The sequence below is a fragment of the Coregonus lavaretus genome, assembly GCF_964263955.1.
Source record: "Coregonus lavaretus genome assembly, chromosome: 36".
Taxonomy (NCBI): Eukaryota; Metazoa; Chordata; class Actinopteri; order Salmoniformes; family Salmonidae; genus Coregonus; species Coregonus lavaretus.
The window spans coordinates 9557093-9573591 of NC_140023.1; the positions used below are offsets into that span (position 1 = coordinate 9557093).

Here is a 16499-nt window from a genome sequence, read left to right on the forward strand (position 1 = left end):
TAAGTCGCTCTGGATAAGAGCGTCTGCTAAATGACTAAAATGTATTCGTCAACTTTCATGTGCACATATTATGTATGTTTTAAATGAGATTAATAGTTAGTCCGCGTAAAGTAAACTATCTGCGTAATCGGTATAATAATACACACCAAATCATACACGCAAAGAGAAGTTTCCCAGGATGTTTACGCCGAGAGGAGCGTGCGTGCAAACGCAGGGGATGGTGGGATAGATGGGGATGTTTTCATCATGGCGGCATCCATTTCGGGCTATACTTTTAGTTCTGTGTGTTATCACAGTGCTAACAGCAACTCTGATCATGTAAGTACCGGGAACATTTTAATGAATTAGAAGAGAGTGCATACATTTGTGTAATTGCAGCTTGGGTGTATATTTGGTGTGTTTCCCAGTGTCATCTTCCTGTTGCTAGCTAACGTTAGCTAGTAGTTAGCTAGCTACGTGCAATCACTACAGCAGGACATTTGCTAATTTACAACAACATTGATGTATTTATATGTAGCTAATGCTAGTTAGTTGGCTAACAATATTACGAAAATGTGCAATTGCATCACCTGCACATCATGCATTACAAATTAGCTAGCTAACGTTATGTCACAGATAGCACAAGTTGCATATATTGGTTATGTCATCATCAGAAAGGTAGAGCTAGCTACATATATTGTTTTCCGCACTAGCTAGCTGGCTGATGTACTAATCTTGCTAAGTGTTTGTTTTTATTTTTTCTATAAAGTAAAGTATTGTGAAGTAATTTATTCTAGCACTGTCACCCCATACCTCGCGAGCTAGCTAGTTGGACAACTAGGAAGTGACTTATGATAAACTTATCAAATCAATAATCAAATCAATCAGCATGCATTCAAGCCACAACAGTTGTTGTTTACCAGTTGATAGAAAACTGGATTGACACCTGTTAGCAAACAGTTGAGAGTCGATGCTGATGTTTCACCTGACATTTGACACATGATTTGATTTGACTGTCTGTAGCCAGAGCTGTGTCCGGCCTCAAACAGTATTTGTTGTATAATTGTAGTATTAGTTATTGTCTTTCTGCCACGTTTTGTCATTAAAAACGACTTTTTGCTCCTACAGGAGGGCTTCCTTTTAGGAGAAGTAAGGCAAGAGGAAACTGTCAACATATGTGATACACAGATCAGCAGTGCTGAACTCCTCCAAGTAGTAGGTAAGGCCTTGGATACCCCATTCATAGAAGCTAACTGCTTTAGCGCCTATTGACAATAGTATCTTCTGACCGTGGGAGTTTTGTTAAAAGCCCTGACGCTTGCTCTAAACTTTAACACGCATCGCTTGCTGTGAGTTTTTGGAAACATAAGGAACGTATCATTCATATCAGCAACAAATAATTTTCAAAAAACAAAAGTTTAAAGCTGCGATATGGAACTTTTTGGGCGACCCGACCAAATTCACAAAGAAATTAGTTGTGTATCTGTCACTCTTGTTGAAAGCAAGTCTAAGAAGTGGTCGATCTGTTCTATGTGCACTATTTCTATACTTTCCGTTCTTAAATTTCATCTTTGCGTCTTTTACTTTCAGTTTTGTACACCAGCTTCAAACATCTGAAAATACAATATTTTTTATTATGGAAAATATATTTCACAGCGGTTTAGATGGTACAATGATTCTCTACACTATACTTGGTTGTTTTGTCACATAAACTGAAATTAGGCAAACTATTAGAATTTTAGCAACCAGGAAATGGCGGAGCGATTTCTGCATAGTGCAGCTTTAACTTACTACACACCTTTTATAGGGTTAGTGTTCCGACACGGCCAAATCTCCATGTTACATCGCTTGTTTACAGAAGACAGACTGAATATATAGCGGCTACCTGTGCTAATTAGCTATCTAGCGTGCTCTGAACACCTGTGTGTAAGCGTAACTGGGGAGGAAGTGTAGTTCATCAACTGGAGGCACAGACAGCTTGTGTATCTGTAGGTGTATATTTTTTGTTGTTGAAATATTCTTTCTTGCTTATATGAAAGATAAAGGGCATATCAGCATATGTTTCGAAAACCGACTTTTCTAAACATTGTTGTTTCGAAAACCGACATTTCTAAACATTAAAACACAATGTTGGTATTGTAGTTCACATGGAGCCAAAAATGGGCGAATGTAACCGCTGAAAACTTACGGAGAAGAAAGGTTTTCGAGAGCTAGGCTTTGGATAGCCTAACTTTTTGACATGTGAGGACTCAACTCAAAGAAACCGACCTATTTGTTTCCATGCTTGTCTTGACTGAATATGCTCCATGTTACTGTGGAATTCTGTCAGACTGGACTGTCAGGTTTCAGATTAAAAGGAGTGTTTCTTGTTGTTGTTTTTTCTGCTTAAAATTGAAGTCCTTTACAGCAGCTGTTCAATATGTTATGTAGCTAGTCTCTGGGAAATGTGATTTGTACGCAATAATACTGTAGACTGTAGGCTAAAGTCTTAGGATTGTAGTCATCTCAACAACCAAAAAAGAGACTATGCTGTTGCTACATTTTCAGACTTTTAAATTAATGATATATACCCATTGATTCTTGAAGAATATAACCACATGCCTCATAAGCTTAGTTCAGCTGTCGTACCCCATCAGAACCCAAAATATGAGCTGGTTTACTCCTTTGTTTGTTAACAATGTAATTATAAACAAACACTGTATAGCCTCAAAACATGGTTAAAACTATAATCTTTATCATGGATGGTCAGTCCATGTATCCATAGTTCTGTCCATGACTTTGATATTGGTTACATTTCTCTAGCCTCATCCCTCCGCTGTTTACCAAATCGGTGGCCACTTTATTGTTCGAACTTCAGATTACACCTTTAAAGTGTAGGATGACATAGACTAACATTATATGATGAAGTTTAATAACCATGTATTTGCTGTGTTCTTTTTCAAAACAGAAGTCCACAATCATGAACCTTGTGCACAGCTATTTAGGTAAGATTTTATGTTATTTAAAATTATATGGAATTTGTTGTCTTTAAAGACATTTTGTGACATTATTTTTAATAAAACCGTATTTGAAATGACTGCTTGGTTTATGTGCAAACTATAAAAATTATGGGCTCGAATATAATTAGCCTAGACTAGTGATATATTTCATAAATTCAGTATCCAATCTGAGAGCAAGCTTTGTCTTGATCATGCCATCATGCAAATTGTAGGCAAAATACCGTACAGGACTTCCATTCAACAAATTAGTGATGTAATTGTCAGTGAACAGCAGGTGGCCCCACCCCACCAGAAGTCTTGAGTAATGTAGACCTACAGTGAAAAAATTGATTTTTTTCCCTGCATGTTTTCCCCCACCAGCTTTTATGATTATGCTGGACAAGTCAATGACAAGAATCTTAAGAGAATTCTTAAAGACAGACGGAAAGTGAGTATTTATTGTAGGCCTATTTGTATGCGCATTAGTAGTATTATTGGCTAGTAGTATCTAGCGATAAGTTTGTACATGTAGCTAAAACACTGTCTGTGCATCTTCTAAATTACCCTCTTGTACTTGACCCCCCTGTGTAGAATGTCATCGGCTGGTACAGGTTCAGGAGGAACACGCAGCAGCAGATGTCGTTCAGGGAACAGATCATCCACAAGCAGCTGACCCAGCTCCTGGGCGTGCCCGACCTAGTCTTCCTCCTCTTCAGCTTCATCTCCACAGCCAACAACTCCACACACGCACTGGAGTATTTGCTGTTCAGACCCAACCACAGGTAGGACTACCCACACACAGCTATATGCACGCAGAACCAAACAGCATGCACAAACAGGCTGGTGCATATATTGGCGATGCTGAACAATCCACTCATACAGACACACACTGTACATGAAGTTGGCTGATGAGCCTCCCTCCTCTGTGTTCATTCCCACGCTGTTGCTCACCCTGTGCAGGCAGGTCAATGTATGTGGGAGGCGGATCAGAGCTCGGGTCCATCAAGTGCAGCTCTGTTGCCTTCAGTCTACAAGAGGTGTGCCAGCTTGGAATGAATAATAATTCATTTTTGAACTGACTCACTGTCCTCACAAGGGGAAACCAAAATCTGAATCTGTAATTTGAAAGTGGCCCTTTATTTTCACCTCCTACTAAGGCAACAGAAGGACATGGCTGTTGTCAGTGGCACAGATTCCACAGAGGAGGAGAACAGTAGTGGCCTCTCCTTTGAGCCTTAATGGTTGCTAGTTGTGGAGGCGCCTTGGGTGCATTGGCATATAATTTATAGAAAGTCAGTTCAGATAAATCACACATGGATTAAACAACTATTTCGGGTCTGGCCATTCTATATGTAGGGTCAGATGGATTGCCCAGCGGGAGGTCTGTCTGTAGGGATTAAAGGCTTGTGTGTTGGACTCAAACTGGGGTACTTAAATGCTGCTATGTCCGTGGCTCGAGGGCTCAGAGTGGGTTGGTGGAGGCCTGGAGGGATTGTGTGTGTGGGTGGCACTGGATATCAGCAGATTTCTACAGCTTCTGAACTCTCAACTAGATCTATTGGACCTGAGTATCAGTCAAAGCAATGTAGTAAAATATTGCTGCCCTACATACAAGTTAAAGGTGCCCAGCCATCAATGGGTGTAAAGCATGAAACACACCAAGAATCTCACTGCCGATAGGTACTTATCACAGTGGGAGGCTGTTCCTTCTCTTACTAGAACGAGTGGCACCTGATGCGTGCCGACCCGGTAGTGACGAACATTCCAATTCTACTTATAGAATCACAATGCTCGTCAGTGGCCAACAACTTGACTTTAAGCCAATCAGAGACAAACCCCCATGTGGGGGAGACAACAAAAAAAATAGGGCATTTTCTCTGTAGGCTACATCCACGGATGAGCCAGTCACACTTAATATGCAATGTAGGCTATGGGATGGTAGCTAGCTAAGTGCACAAACACAATGCATACAACACTAAATACTTCTTCCAAGCTAGCTAACCACTGTAGCTAGTATTTATATTATAATGGATTAGCTAGTTTCCATGAAACGGCTGTCTGTGTTGGCTGCTGAGTTAGTTAGCTAGCTATGTTGTGCTAGCTAGTGAATATGCTAACGTTAGCTAGCTAGCTAAACATTTCAAGTATGGGTAGTTAAAGCCCAATATGATTGATACATACTGTATAGTGTACATAGTCTACTACTCAATGGGGAGGGCATGAAAGGCAACAACATCGGGACACAGTGCCCTTCGCTCCCGCTTGACAAACACTACTGTCCGGCAAAGGTTTGTGAAGTAGCTACCTAGTAGTGAATATTAGGATGATGGTCACAGTAAGAACACGCATTCAACGCATGAAGCAACAGTACACCCATCGTGGAGGAACTTATTCAAGAAAGATCAAGTGTAATATATTATAAAAATAAAGCTTACTGGATGGAATATGGGGAAAAGTGCACCAAATTATTTGTAATCTTCAACATAGAAATGCTACCAAAAATAATTTACTGAAACTTGTTACAAATGACGGAGCCACCCATGATTCACCAAATTATATTTTGAAAGTAAAGTACTTTAAGCATATGTTTTAGTTTCAGTCTCCTCCATCTCCACTAACCAACGCTAATTGTATGTAATGTAAAACTAACAGCTTTACAGAAAGACTCATGTGAAGGCCAAATTACAGAGGAGGAACTTCTTGATGCAATTAAAGCCTTTAAGTCCGGGAAAACTCCAGGGCTGGATGGCATTCCATTGGAGGTATACCAAACCTTTTTTTATATACTCAGAGGACCGTTATTAGCATGTTTTAACCACTCCTATATAAAATGGTAGATTATCAGACACTCAACAAGAAGGTCTGATTTCATTATTACTGAAAGAGGATCCAAGTGGTAAATATAAAGATCCAGTCCATTAAAAAAATTGGAGGCCTCTTACACTTCAGTGTTGTGATGCAAAAATTCTAGCAAAATGCATAGCTCATAGAATTTAAAGGTATTGTCGGATAATATTCATTCTAATCAGACATGTTTTTTACATGGACAATACATTGGAGATAATATAAGACAAGTACTGGAAACCATAGAACACTGAAAAATCTGGGAAACCAGGTCTGCTGTTCATAGCTGACTTTGAAAAGGTTTTTGATAAAGTACAACTGGAGTTTATATATAAATTCCTGGAATATTTCCATTTTGGAGAATTTGAGAAAATGGGTTAAAGTTATGTGTAGTAACCCTATGTGTAAAATAGTAAATAATGACTACTTCTCAAAGTTTTAAACTGTCAAGAGAAGTAAAACAAGGTTGTGCACTATCGGCATATCTATTTAGTATTGCCGTCAATGTTAGCTGTTAAAATCAGATCCAACAGTAATATCAAGGGGTTAGAAATCCAGGGCTTAAAAACAAAGGTGTCATTGATGATTCATGTTTTCTTTTAAATCCACAATTTGGATCCCTCCACAGTCTCATAGAGGAACTACATACTTTTTCTAACCTCTCTGGATTAAAACCAAATTATGATAAGTGTACTATATTATGTATTGGATCACAAACAAATATAACTTTTACATTACCGTGTAGTTTACCAATAAAATGCTCTGACGGTGATGTGGACATACTCGGTATACATATCCCGAAAGAAAGAAATTATCTCACTCCAATACATTTTTATTGCTAACATGGAAAGGAAAATACCTGTCTATTTGTGGAAATATCACCCTGATTTAACTCTTTAGTCATATCCCAGTTGACCTATTTGCTTATGGTATTGCTTACACATAGCGACCTGTTTTTTAAATTATATGAGCAAAAACATTTCCATTTTATTTGGAATGGCAAGCCAGACAAAATTAAAAGGGCCTATTTATATAATGAATATGAATTCGGAGGGCAGAAATGATGAAATATTAAAGCATTAGACCTCTCACTAAAGGCGTCAGTTATACTTAAATCCGAACTGGTTCTCTAGCAAATGAGTAAGAATGTCTCACCCCATGTTCAAGAATTGCCTTTTTCCCTTTTTTCAGATTACAACCGCTCACTTTCGGTTATTTGAAAATGAAATCATCTCCAAAATATTGCTATTTTTAAAACAAGCCATAGAAAGTTGGTTGCAATTTCAGTTTAATCCACCAGAAAAGACAGAACAAATAATACAACAAATATTGTGGTTAAACTCAAATATACTAATTGATAAAAAAATAACTGTTAATTCGTTTACTCCAATTAGGGGAGGGGTAATAATAAAAAATAATAATATGCCATTTAGCAGACGCTTTTATCCAAAGCGACTTACAGTCATGCGTGTATACATATTATTTTTTTGTGTATGGGTGGTCCCTGGGATCGAACCCACTACCCTGGCGTTACAAGCGCCGTGCTCTACCAGCTGAGCTACAGAGGACCACGTAATAGGGTTAGTGGAAAATAACAAAGGAAAATATATTTTAAAAGATGTGTGTGTATATATACATGTATGTGTATATGTACAGTACCAGTCAAGTTTGGACACACCTACTCATTCCAGGGGTTTTCTTAATTTTTACTATTTTCTACATTGTAGAATAATATTGAAGACATCAAAACTGAAATAACACATATGGAATCATGTGGTAACCAAAAAGGTGTTAAACAAATCAAAATATATTTTATATTTGAGATTCTTCAAATGGCCACCCTTTGCCTTGATGACAGCTTTGCACACACTTGGCATTCTCTTAACCAGCTTCTTGAGGTAGTCACCTGGAATGCATTTCAATTAACAGGTGTTAATTGTGGAATTTCTTTCCTTCTTAATGCGTTTGAGCCAATCAGTTGTGTTGTGACAAGGTAGGGGTGGTATACAGAAGATTGCCCTATTTGGTAAAAGACCAAGTCCATATTATGGCAAGAACAGCTCAAATAAGCAAAGCGAAATGACAGTCCATCATTACTTTAAGACATGAAGGTCAATCAATACGGAACATTTCAAGAACTTTGAATGTTTCTTCAAGTGCAGCCGCAAAAGCCATCAAGCGTTATGATGAAACTGGCTCTCATGAGGACCGCCACAGGAAAGGAAGACCCAGAGTTACCTCTGCTGCAGAGGAAAAGTTCATTAGAGTTACCAGCCTCAGAAATCGGCAATTAACTGCATCTCAGATTGCAGCCCAAATAAATGCTTCACTGAGTTCAAGTCACAGAAACATCTCAACATCAACTGTTCAGAGGAGACTGCGTGAATCAGTCCTTCATGATCGAATTGCTGCAAAAAAAACACTACTAAACGACACCAATAAGAAGAAGAGACTTGCTTGGGCCAAGAAACACGAGCAATGGACATTAGACCGGTGGAAATCTGTCCTTTGGTCTGATGAGTCCAAATTTGAGATTTTTGGTTCCAACCGCCGTGTCTTTGTGAGACACAGAGTAGGTGAACGGATGATCTCCGTATATGTGGTTCCCACCGTGAAGAATGGAGGAGGAGGTGTGATGTTGTGGTGGTGCTTTGCGGGTGACACTGTCAGTTATTTATTTAGAATTCAAGGCACACTTAACCAGCATGGCTACCACAGCATTCTGCAGCGATACGCCAGTCCCACTAAGCCCAAACCAGATGGGATATCATTTGATTTTTAACAGGACAATGACCCAAAACACACCTACAGGCTGTGTAAGGGCTATTTGACAAAGAAGGAGAGTGATGGAGTGCTGCATCAGATGACCTGTCCTCCACAATCACCCAACCTCAATCCAATTGAGATGGTTTGGGGTGAGTTGGACCGCAGAGTGACGGAAAAGCAGCCAACAAGTGCTCAGAATATGTGGGAACTCCTTCAAGACTGTTGAAAAAGCATTCCAGGTGACTATCTCATGAAGCTGGTTGAGAGAATGCCAAGAGTGTGCAAAGCTGTCAAGGCAAAGGGCTACTTTGAAGAATCTCAAATATAAAATATATTGTGATTTGTTTAGCACTTTCTTGGTTACTACATGATTCCATATGTGTTATTTCATAGTTTTGATGTCTTCACTATTATTCTACAATGTAGAAAATAGTAAAAATAAAGAAAAAAACTTTAGTAGCTGTGTCAACTTTTGACTGGTACTGTATACTTACAAAAAATATATGGGGTTTGGAAATGATGCGGTGGTCCTCTGTAGCTCAGCTGGTAGAGCACGGCGCTTGTAACGCCAAGGTAGTGGGTTCGATCCCCGGGACCACCCATACACAAAAAAAAATTAATTATGCACGCATGACTGTAAGTCGCTTTGGATAAAAGCGTCTGCTAAATGGCATATTATATTATATTATATTATTATATTATATTATATTATACATTCTATCTGCAATATTAAAGCTGATCTCCCCCCCCCCCCCTCCAATACTTTTAATCAAATACAATCGGCAATTTTATAACTGAAAATGTACAATTATTTGTGTAAAACTAAAAGTGAAATATGACTCGGACTCATCCTCTCACTTCAAAACAGAAGTCCAAACTCTTGCGGTACGGTAGCTCAATGTACGGCAGTTGCCTGGTAAGAAACTGAATTTTAAAAAACACAGCTCAATCAAAACAGTCTAACCTATAGCAGAGCGCTTTCAACATACCCACTCCTTTCCACACGCCCACTACTTTCCTTTTGACACACCCACTGGCACATACTCCGGTCGCCATATTGGGAGGCAGCTACCCCCTTCTCAAACATTTTGCTATAGTCTGGCACTGGCAGTACGGGATTATGGAGAGTGAATTAAATTGTTTCTTCGTCATCTTGCTAGATAGTAATCTAGCTGTGGCCATCTGGCTAGTATCAACAAGGGCTTTCTACAAAATAGCAACATTAGCGCAGATAGCTTGGAATTTAGACCATAAGCAATATGCACGGATATGCATTGCCAAACAACGCTACTGCCGCGTCTGGTTTGGAGTATTTAAACAAGGCTGAGTGGCTAACGACTTCCAGGTCTTTGCTGTGTGAACACAAAAGAGACTGCCGACACTCTGCCTGCCGACAGTACTTAGCACCTCTGAACAAACGTTTGACAATCCAACCGGTGTGTCTGAGCTTTAAGGGTATTTTGGGCTAGACTGCCTGTAGTGTATTATCAGACTAACTCTGGTTCCACCCAGCAGGTACAACCAAAGGGTGACCCTCCACATCCCCAACCTGGGCACCACCAGCCAGCAGGAATACAAAGTCTCCTCTGTCCCCAACACCTCACTCAACTATGCCAAGGTCATCAAAGAGCACGGGTGAGTGTCTCCCACATATAGGCCCTGTCAAGTAGTTAATTTTTTTGTATTGAGAATCATGTGTTGATGGAAATGGGATGTGCTGTATGTTTTGCAGGGCTGAATTCTTTGACAAAGACGGTGTGATGAAGGATATCAGAACAATTTTTCAAGTCTACGGTGCACTACAAGATAGAGTGCAAGTGAGTTTACTGCATGCAAATGTGCTATTCATACCCTTCAAGTGATATACTATACTTGGATAAAAAGTAATGTGGTGTTTTGGTTGACACCATAGCTACAGTGCATTTGGAAAGTATTCAGACCCCTTTACTTTTTCCACAGTTTGTTACGTTACAGCCTTTTTCTAAAATGGATTAAATACAAATATATCCTCATCAATCTACACACAGTATTCCATAATGACAAAGTGAAAACAGGTTTTTAGAAATGTTTGCGAATGTATAAAATAAAATAAACTGATACCTTATTTAGATAAATATTCAGACCCTTTGCTATAAGACTCGAAATTGAGCTCAGGTGCATCCTGTTTCCATTGATCATCCTTGAACTGTTTCTACAACTTGATTGGAGTCCACATGATTTGGAAAGGCACACACCTGTCTATATAAGGTCCCACAGTTGACAGTGCAATTTCAGAGCAAAAACCAAGCCATAAGGTCGAAGGAATTGTCCGTAGAGCTCCGAGACAGGATTGTGTCCAAAACATTTCTGCAGCATTGAAGGTCCCCAAGAACACAGTGGCCTCCATCATTCTTAAATGGAATAAGTTTGGAACCACCAAGACTCTTCCTAGAGCTGGCCGCCCTACCAAACTGAGAAATCGGGGGAGAAGGGCCTTGGTCAGGGAGGTGTCCAAGAAAACGATGGTCACTCTGACAGAGCTCCAGAGTTCCTCTGTGGAGATGGGAGAACCTTCCAGAAGGACAACCATCTCTGCAGCACTCCACCAATCAGGCCTTTATGGTAGAGTGGCCAGATGGAAGCCACTCCTCAGTAAAAGGCACATGACAGCCTGCTTGGAGTTTGCCAAAAGGCACATAAAGGACTCTCAGACCATGAGAAAGAAGTTTCTCTGGTCTGATGAAACCAAGATGTAACTCTTTGGCCTGAATGCCAAGCGTCACATCTGGAGGAAACCTGCCACCATCCCTACGGTGAAGCATGGTGGTGGCAGCATCATGCTGTGGGGATGTTGTTCAGCGACAGGGACTGGGAGACTAGTCAGGATCGAGGGAACGATGAACGGAGCAAAGTACAGAGAGATCCTTGATGAAAACCTGCTCCAGAGCGCTCAGGACCTCAGACTGGGGCGAAGGTTCACCTTCCAACAGGACAACGGCCATAAGCACACAGCCAAGACAATGCAGGCTTCGGGACAAGTATCTGAAATCCATAGATTAGGGCCTAATGAATTTATTTCAACTGACTGATTTCCTTATATGAACTGTAAATCAGTAAAATCTTTGAAATTATTGTATGTTACGTTTATATTTTTGTTCAGTATAAATAAATAGTGGTATGATTCTTGATTGCTTTTTCAGGCTGTATGTGGAGAGGTAGAGCAGAGTGAACGCGTGAAAGAGAAAGTCCAGGAGGAGGTGAACAAACTCAAACAGCAAATTGCTCTCAGGAAACGAAAATCTGCGGAGGCGGAGAGAAGTATGTAACTTAATTGGGTTTGAATTTGACTGCTCTGACCATCTCATTCTCTCTTGAAATTTATTAATGTATCAATTATCCTCTCCCTGTAACCATATCTGGGGAGGTGTTTTACGTGGTATTAAGCAAATATATTTAATTTCTTTAAGAAACCAGGACGTTCTTTGTTTCTTATTGACCCGCCGTTTAATCTTAGCCTGGTTGTCTATTCCTTTACTTTAGGACTCCCTGAACCATGTCCTACTCCTGAGGAGAACTCTGAGCCCCCGGAGACCTCCCTCCTGTCCAGGGTGGTTTTCCACACCCCATCCACCCCCGAGCGGCCTGGTCCCTCTGCAAATCCCCCTTCCTACGCAGACCTCCTCTCCTTGCAGGATGACTCGCTCCTCCCCTCCTCGTCCTCCCCTACCAGTGCTGCGCTGCTTCCCCGTCCCCAAGCTGTGGGCTCTCCAGGCCACCCTTCTCCCAGTCCTCTGGGTCTGGGCCTCAGTGCGGGCCCCAGCCCTGGTCCTAGCCCCAGTACGCCCTACCTGGGGAACGGGGACGGATCCAGCTCTGACTCCCTGGACAGACAGGCTGCAGGGCAAGAGGATGATGATGATGATGATGAGGACAGCAGTGAGTATGAGAACCTTGTGAGCGAGGTGGCACAGTTGCCCCTGGTTACTGCCAGTGTGTTGGCGCAGGGCCACCCAGCTGCCCTCAGTCCAGATGGCGATGCCTCAGTCTGTGGCTCACAGACTTCGTAGACGCCAGCCATGGGGACACAATTAACTGACACACTGGGAGAGGATGGCGTCCCAACCAATCAAAGATAATAGTCTTCTATATTACAGAGGAAGTACCAGCCTTGAAAATAAAAGGCATGCGCAGGTGGTATATTCCACTGTGTATTTCTGTTCACTTTTAGTTTGATCTCCATTCTGGGGGGTAATGTCATGCTTCATGGGCTATACTTTTCTGTCTAGTGTGGAAAAGCTAGTCAGTTGGAGCCTGGCTGCCTCCAATGGATGTGTTTGATTTAGGGACTGAGGACGTTATAACGGAATGAACGCCAACCGGTTTGTCCGACCTCTCCGTACGCATAGACTCATTCCGCTCGTCCTGGATCATGCTGTGTCACATCTGCATCATCAGCTTTGAGCATCCAATTGTACCATTACCTCTTGCACTATTTTTGCCTTTTAAAAATGTATTTAAGACAAGCAAAGGGAAAGTGTTCTGCGGCCTTCAAACTTTTATTTTTAGTGAGACAGGTGAGTGGTTATCTTTTTTCTTTCCTTTTTTGTTGTTGCTTATTACAAATAAATAATATATATGTATGTACAGTTGAAGTCGGAAGTTTACATACACCTTAGCCAAATACATTTAAACTCTGTTTTTCATAATTCCTGACATTTAATCGTAGTAAAAATGCCATGTCTTAGGTCAGTTAGGATCACCACTTTATTTTAAGAATGTGAAATGTCAGAATAATAGTAGAGAGAATGATTTATTTCAGCTTTTATTTATTTCATCACATTCCCAGTGGGTCAGAAGTTTACATGCACTCAATTAGTATTTGGTAGCATTGCCTTTAAATGGCAAACTTGGGTCAAATGTTTCGGGTATCCTTCCACAAGCTTCCCACAATAAGTTGGGTGAATTTTGGCCCATTCCTCAGGACAGAGCTGGTGTAACTGAGTCAGGTTTGTAGGCCTTGCTCCACACGCTTTTTCAGTTCTGGCCACAAATGTTCTATAGGATTGAGGTCAGGGCTTTGTGATGGCCACTCCAATACTTTGACTTTGTTGTCCTTAAGGCATTTTGCCACAACTTTGGAAGAATGCTTGGGGTCATTGTCCATTTGGAAGACCCATTTGCGAACAAGCTTTAACTTCCTGACTGATGTCTTGAGATGTTGCTTCAATATATCCACATAATCTTCCTTCCTTCCTCATGATGCCATCTATTTTGTGAAGTGCACCAGTCCCTCCTGCAGCAAAGCACCCCCACAGCGTGATGCTGCCACCCCCGTGCTTCACGGTTGGTATGGTGTTCTTCGGCTTGCAAGCTACCCACTTTATCCTCCAAACATAACGATGGTCATTATGGCCAAACAGTTCTATTTTTGTTTAATCAGACCAGAGGACATTTCTCCAAAAAGTAAGATCTTTGTCCCCATGTGCAGTTGCAAACCATAGTCTGGCTTTTTTATAGCGGTTTTGGAGCAGTGGCTTCTTCCTTGCTGAGCGGCCTTTCAGGTTATGTCGATATAGGACTCATTTTACTGTGGATATAGATACTTTTGTACCTGTTTCCTCCAGCATCTTCACAAGGTCCTTTGCTGTTGTTCTGGGATTGATTTGCACTATTCGCACCAAAGTACGTTCATCTCTAGGAGTCAGAATGCGTCTCGTTCCTGAGCGGTATGATGGCTGCGTGGTCCCATGGTGTTTATACTTGCGTACTATTGTTTGTACAGATGAACGTGGTACCTTCAGGCATTTGGACATTGCTCCCAAGGATGAACCAGACTTGTGGAGGTCTACAATTTCTTTTGATTTTCCCATGATGTCAAGCAAAGAGGCACTGAGTTTGAAGGTAGGCCTTGAAATACATCGACAGGTACACCTCCAATTGACTCAATTGATGTCAATTAGCCCATCAGATGCTTCTAAAGCCATGACATCATTTTCTGGGATTTTCCAAGCTGTTTAAAGGCACAGTCAACTTAGTGTATGTAAACTTCTGACCCACTAGAATTGTGATACAGTGAAATAATCTGTCTGCACAAAGTAGATGTCCTAACTGACTTGCCAAAACTATAGTTTGTTAACAAGACATTTGTCGAGTGGTTGAAAAGCCAGTTTTAATGACTCCAACCTAAGTGTATGTAAACCTCAGACTTCAACTGTATGTGTAAGCTATAGTTTCATTAGTCTGCACGGTTCTGAAACTCTACTTTGAGCTGTCTTTATTAGGATTTAATTTCCTTTAACAGTCAATGTATTTTATGAATCATGCGGTTGCCTATTTAGATGACAAAGAATCAAAATTTTGATCAGTTTTACTTTGCCACTACTATTATGGGTGCTTATATTATTTTTAGGAAAAAAAATAACATCTGTTACCCAGAGTCAGGAACTCGTGGATACCATTGTTATGTCTCTGCGTGCAGTATGAAGGAAGTTAGTTTCACGAGCCAATGCTAACTAGCGTTAGCGCAATGACTAGAAGTCTACGGGTACACTAGCATATGAAAAATGGTATCCACGAGTTCTTCTGACTATGGGTGAGTATAAAAACCAGATTCTCCCAGTATCCCTAATTAATGTCACTCGATGTCTCATTTTTCTTAAATATCACTGAAACTATGCGCTTTGCTGCACATAACACATTTAGCTGATTTCGTTATTGTGCTTTACCAATACTGTTCAGTTGTGCCACCTGAGCAGAGCTAGCTCAGCTTTTGTGCATTGTATGGAGTTGACAGGGAGGAAACACAACGTACTCTAGCTTTACTATCCAGACAACGCTGCTGCATCAGAGCTACCACTAAACAAGAAGCTGTGCATCTACATAAACCTGTCTGCTTCTTTCACCTCATGTCCTTGCACTGCTGGTTTTCTCCATTACTGCCGAGTACTGAAACTGACTAGAATGGCTTCTCCCAAGGTGATTCTGATGGAACGTTTTCCCCCATGTAGTGTGTAGCTATACGTTACAGCCTTGGAACAAGACATCTCCTGCCTGTCTTGTCAACACCAATAGACCTCACACTCTCAAAGCTGATTGGGCTGAATGTGTATGGACCTTGAAAATGTGACAAAAATGACCTCCATTCAGAGTCCAGTGCCTTCCATTTTGACAGTTACATGGGCTGGTAACTACACACACAATGCAAGCGACTGGAAAGAAGAAAGGTTGTTCCGATTGTGGTCAGAGTATCCTTCAAGCCTTGTATATATTTGTAATGTCCTGTTGTGCCCTGCTTTCCCCACATCTCATTTGGTTCATATTCGGTTGTTTGTCACTTTGGATGGGTACTGTTCGAAACCAACTTTGCAGTAGACTTGCTTCTTTGATCCTTAAAACAATCCCAATACTGCTGTTTGGAACTGGAATAACATCATAGTGAGAAGAAACCCCATACACAGACGGAGAGAGAGGTCTGAGCTTATGAGTCAAGCCCAAAGCGATGCGTGAGTGACATACATTTAGAGATGGGCCAGTAAATTTTTAGAGATAAGCTAGTGACAAGGGGAGGTTGAGTGACTTAAGTGAATGTAGGGGACCTTGCACGTTCTAGGCAGATATAATGACACAGCTAAATTATCGATAGATGTATTTAAGCACTGGGAACTGAAGGACATTTAGCATGATAATGTGCAAGCAATAGTTAACAAATTGTCCAGAAGGGATGTAGGGAAGAGCTTTACCATGTAAACCAGTTTTTGCTCATTACTGTAGCCAGCTTTTCTCATTTACAGCCCAAGTTGTATTTATTGTATGTCGCTTTTTCTGCCTTAGGGTCAACTAGCTTTCCTTCATCACTCAGCCATACTGTGTAATGTCAACTCATAGCTTGGTGGACTGGTACTCTAATTAGTTTTTTGACATATTAATCACTGAAAAACAAAGTCACACAAACGA

The 16499-nt window shown here is 40.9% G+C and overlaps 1 protein-coding gene across 2 annotated transcripts; it reads left to right on the forward strand.

Annotated features, from left to right (window-relative positions):
* Positions 1 to 230: 230 nt before the first annotated feature.
* LOC311110850 (BRISC complex subunit abraxas 2-like) lies at positions 231 to 13191 on the forward strand. Of its 2 annotated transcripts, none has more exons than XM_084153442.1 (9): positions 231 to 318; positions 1108 to 1198; positions 2927 to 2963; positions 3339 to 3405; positions 3549 to 3739; positions 10080 to 10202; positions 10300 to 10384; positions 11747 to 11864; positions 12087 to 13191. In XM_084153442.1, the coding sequence occupies exons 1-9, from the start codon at positions 247 to 249 to the stop codon at positions 12611 to 12613; spliced, it is 1311 nt and encodes a 436-aa protein (XP_084009568.1). In that variant the 5' UTR covers positions 231 to 246; the 3' UTR covers positions 12614 to 13191. The 2 variants fall into 2 exon arrangements, with proteins under 2 accessions (XP_084009568.1, XP_084009569.1); XM_084153443.1 differs by having other exon boundaries at positions 241 to 318; positions 10083 to 10202; positions 12087 to 13188.
* The last annotated feature ends 3308 nt before the right edge of the window (positions 13192 to 16499 follow it).